This window comes from Phaethon aethereus (genome assembly GCF_964289735.1).
Source record: "Phaethon aethereus genome assembly, chromosome: 1".
In the NCBI taxonomy this organism is placed as follows: Eukaryota; Metazoa; Chordata; class Aves; order Phaethontiformes; family Phaethontidae; genus Phaethon; species Phaethon aethereus.
In genome coordinates, this window is record NC_138575.1 from 199,193,665 (window position 1) to 199,212,069 (window position 18,405).

General features: G+C 39.8%; 1 protein-coding gene across 1 annotated transcript in view; it reads left to right on the top strand.

Annotated features, from left to right (window-relative positions):
- The window catches only part of FLT1 (fms related receptor tyrosine kinase 1), an 88,440-nt gene that overhangs the window by 13,793 nt on the left and 56,242 nt on the right, over positions 1-18,405 (top strand). The window contains exons 4-9 of the mRNA XM_082008266.1: positions 3,487-3,649; positions 3,738-3,874; positions 5,417-5,591; positions 7,517-7,634; positions 9,579-9,748; positions 10,151-10,310. Of these exons, the coding sequence (XP_081864392.1) occupies positions 3,487-3,649; positions 3,738-3,874; positions 5,417-5,591; positions 7,517-7,634; positions 9,579-9,748; positions 10,151-10,310 (923 nt within the window). The remainder of the gene's footprint in view (positions 1-3,486; positions 3,650-3,737; positions 3,875-5,416; positions 5,592-7,516; positions 7,635-9,578; positions 9,749-10,150; positions 10,311-18,405) is intronic.

Sequence of the window (18,405 nt, forward strand, 5' to 3'; positions counted from 1 at the left end):
ATAAAGTCAAGAATGACATTCACAGTAATAGAGGTAAATAAGCTTCAGCATAAGGAATAAAAAGAGGGAAAAAACCCGAGGATGTTGAGTCATACACCTAGACAACCTGAATTCTTAATGCCACCTCATCCTTCCCAGATTGATGGAGGGGAAACATGAAAGAAAAGACAAGCATTCAAAACTCTAATGTACATTTTTACTATATTTTCAGCTGGTTCTTTCAAATACTGTCTGCCTTTGGAGATGTGGGGCACTACAGCTTGACTATATACTCTTGACCATATGTATACACCTAAAACCTGGCAGTAGTAGTGTGTTAATGCCACTGGGTACCAAAAAGGTTCAGTGGTTGGTGCTGAGCAAAGAAGGAGGCACAGCCTAGACCAAAAGAAACTGAAAAGTACAAAGGAGGTAAAAGGCCAAGACTGCACTGGGAGCCACAGTGATGTGGTTCATGTAGATAATATGTAGACAATAAATTCCATGTTTACTGCAGCCATTGCAACAAATTGATTCTTTGAACGCCTCTGATTATCTGCTGATACCCATCTGTAAGCTTTTATTTTAGCTGGATTTTTCTGCTGCTTCAGTGGAAATGTCACTGTTCCAGCACTGTGTTTCTTCATAGGTTTTCTCCTTCTCTCCGTGATGACCAAATGGCCAAATTTTTTGACAAGGCCCTGAACTACTTTTACCCTGCTCTGCACGGGGGACGGACCAGGTGACCCTCTAGAGGTCCCTTCCAACCTAAATTATTGTGCGATTCTGGGATCCTCTGTCCTGTACAATCCATGCAGTAATCATCATGGTGATGATGCCGTGTCTCTAGGTGTGGCCTGGAAGATGGCTTAGGGCAGAGCGAAGCAACTGTGCTTCTCTGAGAGTGGGAAACAGGTCATCACTCAGGTTGGCAGAGGAGAACAGCATGGAGGAGAGCTGGGTAAGAAACTGAAGCAAGTAAGGAGAGAGGGTAGAGCTGTGAAGGGCTGTGAGGGTGAGCACCCAGCCACCACCCTTGTTCTCTTCTGAGGCAAATTCCTGGTATTTCCACCCTCTGAAAGGGACTTGTTGCAGTGTCTTGGTTTTCTCCCCCCACAAGACTTATCTGTCTCTCCCTCCAGAGACCAGCTGTGTCACAGTGGTCTTTTGCAATTCATAGACTTCAGTTTTCTAAAGTTTTCCAAAGTTTTCCTTACAGTAACTTAAAAGTGTCGAGTTATGCTTTCATGTGTAACTGCGTGCAACTTCTTAGTCTCAAAGGTGCAAGAAATTACAAAAAAATATGTAGCTCTAGTTGTTTTTGAGGGGTGTCAGATGAATAAACTGTGCAGGCAAAGGTTTGCCTCCGGGGCAGGTACCCTGTTGGGTATATAGACAATACACAACATTAAGTGTTGCAAAACAGGATCATATTTATGAGCACTGTATTTCCAAGACTCAGACACTTCCTGGGTGTTTTGGTTACTTTCCCATTCCTGGAGTAAGGCTAAGGCAAATTTAGTAATCCATCAGTTAACTAATTAATGGGAAGTGAATGCATTCCCTGGCAAATGACAGTCTAGGGAGGCTCTGAGGCTCTGACTTGGCTCTTTCTTCACAGCACATAAGAAAGCCTATAGAGGAATATGCTCAGAAACAGTTTGATTTCCACCAAAGCAGCAAAAGGATAAATCCAGCTGAAGCCCTTGAAAACATAACTACGAACTAGTTAAACCAATGCTTGAATATTTGTTTTATTTAGAACAGGAATAGCAACAGAGCTCTTGGAGTCCAAGATATTGTTGAATGGTAGCCAGCAGGCTGTAGTGGAATGGGCTTTACTTGTATGTGTGTGTAACACACTTCCCCCGTGATTTGCATGCTTATTATAGCGTCTTATCAGCTGTTGTAAAGATAAGGAATTCTACCACAGCATTTTGTGCTCTGTAATTATTGTTTGTTTGATTCATCATGCATTTCTGTTGAAGGAAATGGCATGAGATGAGTGGAGGTGATCTCAAGGGTAGCTTTCAGCATGCACTGAGCAGGCAGCATCGAGGGTGCCGTGTTTTTGACAGAAGCTGTACCATGCAGGAAGGTACCAGGCAGCCACGCTTCCCCCAGCCTCTGGCAGCCACCCATGCTGGCTTTGGCCGTAGGAAGGAGAGGGCTGGCCAACACATAAGTCCTCAGCTCAAATAAAGGGCAAGAAAGAGATGAAGGGGACGTAGTGAGACTGCATGCACAGTGAGAGGTGATGGGCTGCAAGGTGCTTAGCTGACCTGTCTTTGCTTAGGGCACTGATTCACTCAAACTCTGCTCTGTGCCATCTTCAAAACCTGCTTTTATGGTAAAAATAGCATATTATTATAAAAGTAGACTCACATCCAGGCTTTGTACTCATGGCTGATCTCTGTGTTATCCAAACGGTGGCATTTTTTCCATTGATAAGGCATAACAAAAAAAACATGGTGTGAAAACAAGAGGTCTTGTCTGAGCTTCAATGCCTATGTCCTACTTTGCCTTTTCAGGGTTTTCTTGATACCTTATTAAAATGGGGCTTAAGACTCAAAGGATCCTAATGTAAAATATAATTTGTACTGCTGACAAAGTGAACACTTGATCTCACGTGGCAAGATTTTAGTCTGTATTAGATTTCAGGTCTCAAGTTTAAAAACACCTGATGGCTTTACACTAATTACTTGTTGGGTCCTCAGCTTCTGAGGGACTTAGAAATGCCAAATTTTTAAAATATGCTGAACATTTTTTCCTGTGGAAATGTGATATATTTAGTGTTTCAAGGCATCCTTTCAAAATCTCTAGTCAATATGACTTTCCTCATTCAGTATGATCAGTAGTTCTCACTAAAAGTGCCCAAGGAAGATTTGTGGCTTTAAAGTTTGCACTTCATATTGTATGAAATGACTTAGAGACATGTACTCTGTGACCTGTCAGCTTTGGAACAAGTGTTCATGTGCTTAACTTTTTTTTTTTCCAAGCAGTCCAGTTCTTTAGACAACATAAATCTGAGAAGCATTGGATTGAATCCTGTCAGGAATTTATTAAAGCCACAAAATGACAGCAAATTAAGTCTATTTGTCACCTCCATTGAAAAATGTGTATTTGTGTCTCAGTGGTAAAACCAGGATACTTAATTGCAAAGGTTTGCCAAGAGGAGCACTTTAGCTGCCAACTGGGAGCCAACAGAATAGCAGCGCAAGCACTGAGGCTAATGATAGTGTCAATCTATTGTGTCATAAATTACATCCTGTTATAAATAATGAAATCTTGGAAAGAAATAAAACATTCACATTCTTCACCCAGATTTTTCCTCTATTTTGTGATGAAAATGTGACTTGAAAAATATGCATACTTAAATGTCATCCTTTCTACTTTGATTGGCATTTTTTAGGCTTTTTTTTTCCTATTCCTTTTTATTAGGCTGCTTTGATTAGAGAGTGGCATGAGGATGAGTTGTTTTTTATGACGCGTGTTTGACACTTCCAGATTCCACGTGAAACCCTAATTCCTGATGGCAAGACAATAATCTGGGACAGCATGAAAGGCTTCAGAATACCTAAGGCAACCTACAAATTCATAGGGCTCCTGAGCTGTGAAACAACTATTGGTGGGCACAAGTATAGCACAAAGTACCTAACGCACAGAGAAAGTAAGTGGTGTTCTCCACTCCCCATCTTTTCATTAAGCACTCTGCCCTGCTGCTGTTTTTCACTTTCCTTTCTCTTCGCCACCTGCAGCCAACACCATTTTTGATGTTCAGTTAAGCACTCCACGTCTTGTCAAATTGCTGAGAGGAGACAGCCTGGCAATCAACTGCACCGTCACTGCAGCCTGGAACACCAGAGTGCAGATGACATGGACTTATCCTGGAGAGGTGAGTGCTGTGGTTGAAATGAAGAAACCAGGGGTTTCCCATAGATCATGCTGCATCTAGCATCCTGGGAGGAATTTTGCCTCGAAATGCTTGCCGTGGTTCGCATTCCATCATTTTGACCCTTGCTGACACGTCCTTAAAGGGTTCTTTTTTTTCTTTCTGGTGCTTAATTGAATAAGTAAACATGTTTACACAATGTACTCTGGTTATATTGCATAATCGCAAGTGAACGCTAGAATTGTTTCATCCCTGGGAGCTACTTTTCAACCTGGAGAAATGGTAGAAATTTATAACCGAGTCCCAGGCAGGGGCTCTATCTTGAAACAAAACTGTTTTTGGTGACGCTCTCTTTCTCAGCACATCCATTTAAAAGACTGGCAGACAGTCAGGCACCCGACTTGAGCATGTTTAGAAAAGATATTTTGATTTAGCTAGCCAAAATCTCATTTGTTAAATGTCACATGAACAATCCTCTTGTTTTGACAACTACAGGAATGATCTTGAATGTGCTTCTCCTCCCCCCACATTGGGAGCATCCTCATAAGTATTTGTCGCTTACAGAAAAACTGCCAGGGAGTCCGTGTAAAGCTGATAAGAAATTTGACTTTAGTTTAAGGCTTACAACTCCCATTCCTTTCATGTCAGTTTGATTTATGCTGGTGATTCAAGTGAAGATCATTTATTATGTCACTCATTGTGCCTAATCACAAGCTGAAATTATGATTACATTATATAGGGAAGATTAATGCAATCGTTTCTTGAATACTGTAGCCACTTTCCTTGGCATTTTTTCACCTCAGAAATAAACAACTTGGCAACAAGAAATGCTCCAAATATATTATATTGCTCATTGCTGCCTTACCAAGCCCTAGCCAGGCATCACACTTGTGAAATTCTGCTTTGTTTTTATTTGGATGGTAACTGAAGGGTGCTCAGTGTTTATAAGACACCAGCAATGTCCTGGGTTAAATAAACTTTAAGGCCAAAGGCTGAGGGCAAGTTGCAGGAAATAACTCCTCAGACTCACATTATCTTCAGTTCCACCCTGTTATTCTCTTGCCAAACCTAGTCCCTTTTCCGTCTACAGCATTTCCAGGATTCTCCCCTTCTTGTGTAAATGCCCTCTTTTTCTATACATCTGCTGCCTATGGACACTGAATCCAGGCACCAAACTACGTGCCAGTGACTCTGGGGATTTTTATGAGCAGTGCTGGACAAGGAGCAACGGGGAGCTGGGCGTATTGGTATGACAAACCATAAGAAGGGATGATCTGTGTCTGGAGAGAACTAGTTTGGATGCTATTACAACTTTGGTTGTAATAGATAGATAGAATGAATAGAAATTAATTGACATATAATGTTACTTACAATTTTTATTGTTGACCCTCTGAAAATGTTAGGAGTCTTTCGCCTATCTGTGCTGTACAGAAGGATCTGGATTTTTTTATTAAGGTTATAGTGGAATTACAGTAAAATAAAAATCTTACTAATCATGAAAATTGGTTTGATTAAGCTCGCTCTTGTTCATTTTTGCTTTTATAGGCAAGAAAGAGAGGTTCTGTAACGCAGCGCATTGACCAGAAGAATACAGAGGCCAATATTTTTTACAGTATCCTCATTGTCGACAAAGTGCGCGATATTGATAAAGGCCAGTATACCTGCCACGTGAAGAGCGGGCCATCAATCAAAGCTGTTAACACAACAGTCATTGTTTACGGTAAGAAACATTGCAGATTTGTAGAATACTGAATGCTCATGCACCAAGTTCAGTCATATGATAGTTTTACATCCTGACACAAAGTGGAAGTGAAATTATTATAGCATGTTCATCATGGGCAGAAAAAAGAGTGAAACCAGAGAGAATATGTGCCTTTTCTTCCATGACTGTTTTGTACTATTGGCAGTAGACACGTTCATGTTCAGTTTGATCACTCTTGTCTGCTAAATACCGTGGTGACCCTGTCCTCAGGCAGTTCTGGCAGAAGCAATCAATTAAACTATAGTCTGCAAAAAGAAAAGAAAATGTACAAGCTGAATTTAAATAGAAGAATCCCATTTCCTCTTCTATGGTACTTGTTCATTGTTTTCTATGAAAAATTAAGAAGAAATAGATACACTAGCTCTACATGGAACAGGAAGCTTCTAGACCATTCAAAAAAAATGAAACAAGCACAAGATACTGCAACTCATTAATACGGTGTTATAGTGGGAGCTGTAAGCTGCCTGGGCCTTCTGTGAAATCTGGAAATTTCTGCTGTTATTTCAAATTTTTGTGAATTAGGACTTTTGTGCATTAGGACTCTACGAGAAGCTACATTCTTTGTGGCATCCTGTTACGATTAGGACTATCCAGGATCTTTGCTGCATCTTTGGTATTAAAGACCAAGTGGTTGGTGGGTGTTCTCTATGACAGATGACTCATGGTCAGAATATTGATTTGTTCTATGTTTTCAGTTGTCTACCTTTCCTATCTCATCTGGAAGTGTGGACTAAGCACCCCCTGTTCTTAGAGAGTATTTCAGTCCATTTTCTCTATTTAAGCCCTGGACTAAGTCACTGGGAGCATAAGATGATCATGATATCTACTTATTATATTCTTAAACAGATGAGCTGAATCTGTCAGAACCTGAGTTTTAGATTAAAATTAAAGTCAGAGAAGCTGAAAGTGTTGAAGCTAGCTTGTAAACTCTTATTCGCATGAGTAGCCCCATCTATGGGATACACATATGAGAAAGAGCTTGTGTGAATAAGGGTTTGCAGAATCAGGGTTGTATCTTTATAACTTGACTCATGTAATTAAACTACTGTTTTGTCTTGTGCTTATTATTTTCAACGTACATGTGTGATTAAATATTGCACTTGTTTAATAGATATCCAGTATCCTTATGCAGTCCATAATGTGAGTAAATATTGCACCATAGGTACTATCAAAAGGACACTCAAACAATTTTTCATGTTTTGAATGTTTTATTTTGCTCAAGTGCAGTTTGAGGTTAAAAAAAAGAGATTTTCCAGTGTATTGTATGAACATTGTGTTTTATTGTACCTAGTAAAACCCATCAAATTGCAGAGAGTTTGAAATATACGGCAGTACAACTGGAAAAAAACAAATTCCAGCAGGTTGAGGTTGTTCCAATGAAGTGATAAAGATTTGTTTGCTTCATGAAACAGCTGTTTACCAATGATACAGAAAGTTTCTGCCTTTTCCTTTGCTGTGTCTCTGAAGGTCGCTTAAATCCTCTCTGGCAGAATATTTTTTTTTTTTGGCACATTCGTTGATTCTTGGCCTTTAGGAGTAGAAGGGTCACCTGATCATCTAGTTCAGCTTCCCATGTACCACAAACCACCTTATTTCTTATGCCTTTTTTTCTGACTGAAGCACAATGTGAATTTGTCTAGAGTGTATTTTCTCCAGGTAGATTCATGGCCTGGGAACTATATCTCAGTTTCTTGTATATTTGTGGTATCGTCTCTATTTTATAGAAGTCTAGGAGGTTAGGCTTTATTCTTGCTGTTGCCATATGGGAACACCAAAATTATTAAAGATAATTTTTATTTGGATTCCTGTTCTTTTTAGTAGAACAACTCTTTTTGCAGGTTGACAATCAGTAATACAGGCGTACTCTCTTTCTTTTCTTTAAGATAAAATGTTCATTAATTTGAAACGTCGAAGAAAAACCACACTGGAGGCTGTAGCTGGAAGAAAATCCTATCGTTTGTCAATGAAAGTGAAGGCGTTTCCCTCTCCAGAGGTTATATGGTAGGACGACAGTTACTTCCACATATGCATACTGGACCTGTTCCTAGATGAAAAATAATATATTCATAAAATAAGACCCCTTGAAATGGCAACAAACTGGAGACAACACAGTTGTGGAGTTTTATTGGAAGTTTCAGGGTTGTCCTGGGTTTTAATAATTTATGAGAACATTACCTCCATTTTGCAAGTGCAAAAAACTGACATCTGGAAAGTTTAAAGCTCAGATCCTCCAATATGTTAGGTATGTGTCCTGTTGAAGTCAGTGGACACTCCACAGCTAAATATCTTTACCAACCTTGACTGAAATGTTGCATCCAACTTCACTCAGACCTAGATATGAGACGTGAACTTGCTTTTCACCCAGTAGTAGAAAGAAAAGAAGGTTTTCATTAAAATAACTGACTGAGTTGAGTCATACAGACATGCACTACTAGAAAAACAATGGAAGTTGGTTTTATTATAAGGTGATCTGCAGGTTGCAGATCTACTTTAGTGACTGGAGCATTCACTTTGGCTTATGTATACTGTGCTAGGAAATCTTCTGAACAGTTTTTTGTATTAACCTGAACCACTTTTATATAAAACAATGTTATCTATTCATGATCTCAAGGGGTTTTTTTGTTGAAATAACTTTAAACACCAGTAGCTCTGGCTCAATTCATTGCACTTTAACAAAGAGTCTATGACAAGACTGATTAAGAAAACAACCCATACATACATGAACAGTGAGAGTTCATGTTACTTACAGCCAGAAATTACTTTTGGTCCATACATTTTGTCTTGTTTTACAAAACCTTTACACTTATAGCTCCACATGAAAAATTAAGGGGCAAAAGTGGAGCTGCTGCCAGTCATTTATACAGTATTTTCTGTTTCTTTAATGTTGGGCTTGTTGGCTACTCATACAGATCCAAACCTTCTGAAATACAAAAAATTCCATTCGAAGAAGAATTTTTATTTATTTATTTATCTGTCACTGTGAGACTGGTCAAACACTGGAACTACTTGTGGAGTCTCCGTCCTTGGAGATATTCAAAACCAGACCGAAAATGGTCTCGGGCAACCTGCTGACCTTACTTTGAACAGGGGATTGGACTAGACCATGTCCAGAGGCTCTTTCAGCCTCAAGTATTCTGTGGTTCTGTAAAATACAGATCCAGTGAAATGCCTGAATCCATAGTCCTTAGATCCAGTTTTTAGTGCTCCTCTAATAACAGTGTTTTCTGTAAATACTTACTAAAACCTGTGAATAATTTTAATCAAGTTCATCATCATAGTGAAACTCTGTTGCACTCTTCTACTAATATCATGTCAACCTTCACACAGCAACCTACCAAAATGTGCTTTACACTGTATTTAGGCTTTGAAGAATAATGTTGTGCTTCTTCAGAAATCTGTGTGAGCAACCGTTAGTACTTACTATGTTGATTTTCTGTTATCTTTAAAAACATTCACTTGATAGCAGGATATCTGATTCTTCAGTGCTTATCTAATCTACTTACTCTTCCTCTTCCTATAATCACAGCTGTGCTTAGGTCCCAGGATGTATTCTGAGGTCATAAAGAAATGGTCAGTGCTGGATGATGCAACCTTTATTTGTGTGAAAGACTGTTAGCCAAAATGGTAGTCTTCCAAACTAAATGGAAACACAAACATGGAAAACTGGGATCTTCAGAGACAGTTGCAATTTGCATCAACCGTCAAATACTACAGAGCTCTGTCAGATCCTTATCACTTTTAATATATAGAACGGTATTCTCCAAAGTGCTTTATAAATATCAGCAATCTTACTTGTACGGGAAGGATAAGCCTCTGGAAACAGAATCTCAGACTGTAAATTTAATCCTTGCCCAAAGATTAAGAAATGTTGTGAAATGAAATAACTCAGGTAGTTTAAGCAACACTATTTTTCAAAATTTTCATTTCTGGAATTCTTTTAAACAGGTTAAAAGATGGGTTACCTGCTGCTGAAAAGTGTGCCCGATACATGGTTAAAGACTATTCATTAATCATCAAGGATGTTGCTGAGGAAGATGCTGGAAACTACACCATAATATTGAGCATACGGCAGTGGAACTTGTCTAAGAATCTCACAGTCACTCTTACAGTAAATGGTAAGTTTACAGCATATTCCTATGCTTCTCCTGAACATGTAAATGATAAATTTTCATTGAGCTAGTTTTTCATTGATCTTGCACAGTTCAGGTCGCTGTGGGTTTTCTTACTGACTTTCATGGCTCCAAACCCATGTGGGGTGACAGGCCAATCTTTGAATCATAAGACAGACACTGGTTTTTATTAGAAGGTTTTCTGTCTTCCCAGGTCACATACTTGTTCCTGATGACTTAAATGTGTTACTAACTGTTCGTCTGACTCAACTTAGTCCTGCTGTTTTTCTTTGTTCTCCTGGGTTTTCTTCTTATTACTCACCTTGCAGGAATGTAGTATTTTCGTGATCATGCAATACGTTGGAAATGAGCTGGTTTTAATTGCTTTCCAATTTTTACCCTTTACAGTGAAACCCCAGATATATGAAAATGCTGTCTCATCATTCCCTGATCCCAATCTGTATTTACTGAACAGCAAACAAGTGCTGACATGCACCGTGTATGGTATTCCTCAGCCTAAAATTACATGGATGTGGTATCCCTGTAGACAAAACCATTCTAGAACAAGGTAGGACAGCTTCCTTACTTCTATTTAGCATGTCTTCCCTTACCATTACATTTAAATATATTCCTTTTCACAAGAATAAATCTTGCCATGACCATTGCTTAGTTAATGGAGTTTGTACACTTTCATCAATATATTTTCTAGTAAACAGGTAGGCACAATGCCGTGTTTTCTGCATCTTTATTTGAAAATGGAGGGCAGAGTTTATTTCGTATTGCTACTTAGGTTTATTTACAGTTCCCTACTATTCATGCGTGCAATGTGCAGAGGTGATAATTGCTTTTTAATTTTTATGAGGGAAGCCTTGCAGACAATGTCTTGCAAAGTTCACACACTTTCTCATGGATGAGATTTCCATGGTTTCCTCCATGCTTTCCTCCATGCACAGTGATTCCCCTGTGTGGCTTCTTTTGAAAATCAACAGAAATAATCTTAAAGACTTTTTCCATTATGAAGGTCAAATCTCTCTTATGATACATAGACTCATAGATTCAGTTCAGCAAGCCAAATGTGCCCAGCATTCTCCAGATGATATTTCAACAAGGTAAAATATAAATAGCACCCTACAAGCTTACTTGATGCTGATGTGGCTCTTAACTAATCCTCTCTTATATTTAAGCTTTCTTTTGAATTCTGTTTCTAACGATTACAAGTTTGTGTGTTCACTCATTTATCCCAAACTCTTCCAGAATCATGAAACCTGACACAATCTTAATGATTACCAGTCAACCTCCACAATGGCATTAGCATTAAGCTACTATTGGAGGGTTCAAACATACAAGGTATTTGGATCACAGCACAATGGAGATATTTAAAAACCTAACAAAAGTTTAGGAACAAACATTTTCTCAGTTTCAGCTGATTGTTTTATATAGGATTTAACTTCTTCAACACTTTCATAGAATTCGGTTTTGGTGCTGGTCCAGCCAAACATTTAAGTACATGCTTAACTGCAGGGATACAGGACACCGTATTCAATTAAATAGGACAAACACCTTATTTCAAATTTAGAGTGCTTGTAAGTGCTTTGTGATCAGTGAGAGAGTGGCCAGCACTTCCTAGAAGCACACATAGTTTTTTCCAATTACGTCTTGCTTTGGGATTATGCAAATGGGTGTCTTTCTGTGCCCTTCTCACCAAGAGGTGGCACTAGCAATCTCTCTTTTTGCTGGAATAGGTATAACCTATTCTCCATTTCAAGGACAGGTGAGGGCTGCATTGCCTCTATCATCTCTCACGTTACCTACAAAGGACAAGACATAACATCCTGAGTAGTAATTTATTGTTGCTTATAGGTGCAAGATGTAAGAGAAAAGAAATCACAACATCTTTTAAGTAAAGAAACTCTGTGAAAGGCATACATAAACTTTTTCAATCTTTTAGTCTCTTTTAAGTATTTATGTATCTATGCATACTCTGGATTGAAATCACAGTGTGGCACTGAAAACAGCTGGTTCTTCTTTGGGAGTTGGGGTGGTGCTCGTCCATTGTCAAATATTTCCTTCTGTTAACAAGCACAGATCTGCCCTCCAGCACAGGAGAGCGTGTCGTCAGAATCAGAAACTAATATTCGCAAGCAGGTGTTTAGTAATGTGCTAAACTGTAGACTCAATTAAATGTTAATTAGAAGTGTGTTTGAGCAGGTGATCAAAGGAGAAATGTAACAATTTGAATCGGCTATTGGCTCTGTTACAAGGTTGTTTCCAGACTTGCTTCCAAATTGCCTTTGTAATTGTTCTGTGACAATTCTCTTTAACCCCCTCCCCTTCCTTCTCCTTTAAATGCTCATTGAAGTAGTAGTCTGGAGAACACCGTTTTTAATGCTTTGCATAAGAGGAGTGGAGTGACTCCCTTTGAATAATATGATGTCAATTAACTATCATTGAAAGGCAGAAATAGCTGAATAATTACATTTTGTCTCCTGTTTCGGGAAGGGAGCAGAGTGGACTACCTCAGCAGCTGGCATGGCTTGCTCAGGCTGATGTCTGTGCTAGTTCAGGTGTTCTCCCTGAAGAACTGGAGAACCCTTTAATCCCACCTATTTCACTGTAATTTCCTCTTTGTGTGAGGAGAGGTTTGCCTAAACAACAGATTTAAGGCGTGTGTACTTTGTGCAGCAGATAAAAAATGTATCTTGTTCTGCCATTACATTAGCATTTCTTTGGATTTATCTGCCCAGTGTTAGGTTTCCAAGGCTAAAATGTTGCTCTGCTTGTGCTCAAGTAGTGCCTATTTCTGTGCACAGACGTACCTTGTACCTTAAGTTGATAAACCCACACAGGTTACCATTATTCAATGTTTGGCAGTAGGGATTCTCATCAGGTTTCTGGGTCCCACGACACCGGACAGAGCATACACTCCAAGTAAAAAAAGATGCTGTTGCTGCAGAGACCTTGCAGTGCACAGACCTGTTTGCTCCGAGATTTATGTATGTGCTTAACTTAACATCACTTGAGTACTATCACTGCAAGCTGGGGAATGACACATAGTGCATAAATTAGATGTTTTTATTTTTGAACGACTTGCCTATGGGCTCCTTAATAGAAACCATTAGGTTGTCTGGCTGCTTCTTTCAATGTTTGTTCCAGACAGTATTTCTGTTTCAAAAATCTAAAAATAATTCAGTAGATTGCATGGCTTTTAAATGAAATGCAGATATATTTTAATGCTTTGTGATTAATACAATCAATTTGCATAACTCTCCTCTCTGCATCATTCAGACCAGTAACAGGAGACCAGTCAAATTAAATAGTTTCCATAGTTTCCTAGTAGCACATTAAAAAAAAAAAAAAAAAGCTGTAAAATTGCTCAACAAATTTGACTTTTTGGAATGTGGAGAGACCAACATTATTAAAATTCCCTGTTCTTTATTTTCTGTTAAAATTACTTTGCTTAAACCAACTCTATTGCCATTAAATAACATTTTGTTAGCGAGCTAGCTAACTAGATGGGGAGGTGGAAAGATTGTCTTCTGATGTTCACCCTAGCAAGGAAAGATAGAAGAGTCAAGAAAAACTGTCTGGGGCAAAAAATAATGTTTTGGGTTTTTTTTAAAGCTTATGCAGAGCTAGAAAATTCAGAGATGGCAGGCAAAAGATAGTAGAATACGCAATGAGAGTTAAAATAAAATACAATTAAAAAAATTAAAGATTAGCTGTTCTTAAACGACTGAGAAACTTCTTTTCCAGTGCTATCTTACTTCAGCTTACTCTGCTGCTCTGTAGCAGACACATGCATTCCCAGGACAGCCCTGGGACAACTGGACAGACCCCACTTGCTCCGTGGATATAGCAGAAGGCAGCCTGAGGGATGTTTGTCCTGCAGTGTCCATCAGCCTCCTTGGCCTCTTCCCCACCTCTCTGGAGCTGTTATTTCTGGCCTCATTTTTGCTCAGGTTGGGTTGTCAGCAGACAGCGGCAGGGCTTGCTGAGGGTCTCTGGAGCCAGCCAGGCTGGGGTCCACCTAAAACTCATCAGCTCTGAGGCTGCAGAACAAACATCTGCACACTGGGAGCACGCTTGATGTTAATGGTTCTTGACCTGAATCTCTTCAGCAGATTTGTGTTTATCTTAAACTGCTCTGGCAGAAATTTCCAAGAAAGGCAAGTGGGATATTGATATTGCTCTGTGGAAACACTGGTTTTCTCAGCGGTTGTGCAGTGCCGTTTGGAGGCAGTTACTCTGGACATTTCCATGTGGGCAGTTCAAGAGAGGTCTTCATTGTGCTCTGCCCAAGGTTTGGCTGATCAGCCCTTCAGAAACTGCAAGTAGATGCAACACTGAAATTTTACTTTGGGTGTTCCAACTCTCCCACCACCTCGCTGCCTCCCTTTCTCCTTGAGCTATCAGTTTTGTTTAGCCTCAGACTGAATTTTATTATTACTATTTTACAACTCTGTCGTCACATCAGTCTGTGGTTTTTTGGCCTTTGTTTTTTTCTCCGTGTGTGTGAGAGAGAAACACAACAGTTATTGTGGAGGTGCCTACAAAAAGAAAGTCACTGGAAAAACTGATACCTAATTCTCTCCCTCCCTTGGCTGTAGTGTCAGGATATGAACTCTTCTTGGTGGTAAAACCACCTGAATGGGTGAGATTGGGAATGAAGGGTCTGAATATCTGAAGTTGAGGACAGAAACGGGCAGCAGGGACCAGGGGCTGTTCAGCAGTGCCTAAGCTGGTACTGCTGTCAAAGAGCCAACCTCAGGAAATCACGACGTTTGTAATGCTCTGATGTGGGTCCATGCTCCGATGTGGGTCCATGCTCCTCAGTGGAATCACTACTGGTTTAACACAGAGTGATGAGAAGGGAATATTACCTCCCTTTGAGGCTTGTCTGCAGTGTGAAGATAGGGTCATGTGTGAATAGTTTTCTACAGAAATAGGTCTCCAGCACTGCACAGGCAGGAAGAGGAGCGTGTGGTGGATCTCAGTGAGACAAAAACTGGAGGTTTTCCTTGAAACTTCTGCAGAGATATAGAAAGCCTGAAGCTACCGTAATGAAAGTGCACGGCCAGACTCCCACCAGCTTCGGTGAAAGAGGAGGCAGGCCATGTGTGCATAGCAGTCTAATTGCATTTCTGCATTGTTTATGTCAGTGTATTAATAAGGGATTGAAAGGCAGAATCATTAGGATGTGCTCGGATAGATTATCAGGGGAAACCAGATTTGGAACATCAGTGAGGTATGTAAAATGAACAAGTAAAGAACAAATGTTAATTGTACTTAATTAGAAATGTACTGAACCACCTAAATTTAATTGTTGGATGTCTGCAAACATTGATGCCCATTAGTTTGTCCACAGCGACTGTTTTTGTTCCCCATGCCACCTTCTATTTTCGGGAAGGGGAAGTCTGAGTCCTTAGAGCTGGTAAAAGTAGGTCAGATGCCATTAATAAACAGGTAGTTCAAAAATGCCTTTGTTTAATTTGACATGTGGCCAGATCCTCAGCTCTAAATTCACACTGGCTGAGGATCTGGCTGGTGGCCTTTGTGCCTTCCACTCTCTGTTAAAAGAAAATGCTCTTACAGTGGTCTAGTAATGTAAAGGTACTTAAAATGGGTACATGAAAAAATATGCTAGCTATTCCCTTACTTTGGTGTGGTTGGGGAAATAGATTAGCATAGATGAAAATCAAACCCTGTGTTCCTCACATACCTTCCAAAAAATACAGAGGAACGGACATGAGTGTACACTGTGGCACCGTGGACTTGTGAGAATTTGAAGCCAAAAGAGAGAAGTGAAATAGCATCTGATTTACTTCAGCCTGAACAAGCAATGTGCTGAAACATCTCATTCTGCACTTCCATTGTGAACCAAAAGTTAATCCTCTGAAGACAGCTAGTAGGACTGTATCCTCCTCCTCAGTCAGTATTTTGGAATTTTTTTTATTTTAAGACATTTTACTTACGAAATGTCATATGAATCAGACCTGCCATATACATATGGATAAATAAACTTGACAAATACAGGCTATACCTTGTGTACAGTTTGGCCCAGTCTGTCCTCAAGGTAACACAGTACATGCACTGATGAATTTATTCTGCAAGCTGTAACTGGTTGCACTATGGGTTTTAGCTGAACCAGAAGTTTAAGCTTTCAAATTTCAGTATTGCTAGTTTTCAAATCACTTTAAAGCAAATTTTTCCCAGTCTATTTCCAAAATGTTTTAAACTAGAATGCATTATGTTGCCTGAGTAATTATTTTAATTGGTCATTGACCAAACCTAAACCATAAGGACTACAGTAACACCCAGATGATCAGGAGTGCTCTGTTTAGTATCATACTTTTAACCCTCGCCCTCCTATCTTTTTTTTACTTGCTGTTCCTTGTTTTTTTGCCACTTTCTTTTTTCCTCTTGTTGCCTTCAGTGGGTGGTCTCCTGGCTTTACTAAGGACAGTCTGACACCCAATCTTAAGGAAAAACACATAAGGGTCATGCAGGCAGTGGGGCATTATTGCTTGATCTTTTACTCATTGTGGTCCAGCCCATAGAAAATAAAGTGTGTGAGAAGTTGTATGTGGGGACTGCACATCGTGAGCGAGGCCCTGCACTCTGGTGGTGTCCGAACCAGTGGGACATCCCAGCCCGTAGCCAGAAACCTGTTCCTGCACTAGCAGGGACTCTTGGCCAAAAGAAGGCACCAGGTCAAACTCTGTGCGTGCTTAGGAGTGATTACGAATGGAGTACTGTTACTGGATTGAGTACACCTTTTACAAAAATATACAAACTTTAGTTAGCATCCTTTTTCCTTTTACGTGTGCGCCTTTCAAAAAGCCTTTGCAGAAGGCTTTGAACAGACACAGACTATGAGGCAAGATCATGCTCATAAAAAAATATTCACTTAAAAAATAGAAAACAGAGGGTAAGAGGGAACAGTCAATTCTTGCAGCATAGGGAGGTGACCAGTGAAGTATTTCAGGAGCTGGTGCTTGGGTCTGTACTTGTCAACATGTTCAGAAATAACCTGGAAAAGGTGGTAAGGAGGTGACAGAGTTTGCTGATGATACTAAGTTACTCAGATTTGTAAGGATGAAGGCTGATTGCGAAGAAATGTAGAACTATATGAGTTTGGGTATCTGAGTGATCAGCTGCCAGATTAAATTCACTGAAGATAAATATACATGATGTACATAGGAAAAAACAATCTTTCACATGTAAAACATAAAGTGTAAAAGGCTGTACATGCAAAAAGGCTGTTGGCTGATCATTACTTCCACAAAGAGAGATCTGAGTGTTGTGATACACAGGCGTGTTGTGATACATGGGTATATGAAAGCGATCACAAATAATGAGCAGCTCAAGAAGCAAACCAAGTGTTAGGAATTACGAGGAAAGAAATAGCAGAATAGAGAATGCTATGATAATCCCACATAAATCTATAAATTACCAACTTCTTTTATAATATGAGCATTTCTGATCCTTTCATCTCAAAGGGTGCAGCCAAACTGGGAGGCACACCAGGAAGGGCAACAAAAAGGATCAAAGGAATTTCAGGGAATGAGAGGAATGTGTGAGGGACGAGTGAGGAGGGAGGTCAAAGCTCTGGACACTGAAAAAGATGTGACTTGAGGGGCTACACAATAGAGATCTGCAGACTTGTGAAGGATGCAGATGTCTGGGATCAGCTGTGTATGTCTTTTTCCAGTTCAAAAAGAAGGGGCCATTAAATGAAGCCAGGAGGAGTGTAATTTGGGACAGAAAAAGAAGATGGGTCTTCATGCAGTGGGCAGCATGAAGGGTGGGGCTCTGAACAGTTTGCACAAAGTCTTGGAAGAGAAATCCACTGAAGTGTAGAAACTGCCTCCATTGTGGGAAGCTCTTGAGCTGATAATAATTGGTGACTGGGGGAGTATTAGGAGGAAGTATCTGAAGTTAGTCCTGTTCTTACTCATCCCCAACCATCTGCTTATGGTCATTGTTGAGACAGGATATGGGGTAGATGGATCCTTGGTCTTATATCCACATCTGTCAGTATTTTCTTTTCCTGTTTTCCCTCTAATCAACTCCCCTCTCTCCTTAAAAATGTTTCCCTCCATTCTTTCTCATTCCTTCCTTGTTTTCTGCCTGCACTTCCAGTCCCTTGCTCCAGTCAGCCCAGAGTTGCTCTCTCCCTACTTGCAGTGAAGCTGAAAACAAACCATCTTGAAAAACACAAACTCAATGAAGCAATAGGTCTTTCATCTCCTCCACTGATCATTGGAAAATTGAAAGGGTGTTAGCTGTGCTTCCAGCTTGTCAGCAAGACAGGGAGTATTAAGGACTATGTAAATAGATTAGGAAAGAGTTACTTCTTTCTAGAGCCAAGAGGATCCAGTCAGGACAACAAAGGAAAGGAAGGGAATTTTGGCATTATGAGAAGGAAGGTGTTGGAAATACCTGGATCTTGGGAGGCTGTAGTTGTGAGGTTATGTCTAGAAGTCGAGTGAGCTATTAGGAGTGATGTGCATGGAAAATGACTTATGCTAGAAGGGTCTCAACAATATCTTGGACTTTCTATATAGGGAACTTATTTGGAAATAGAAGAAACAGAGACTAAGAGTAGCCGTTGCATGTAGAGGTTTCATGGTCTTCCTCTTTAGGTTTCTGACTACTCAATC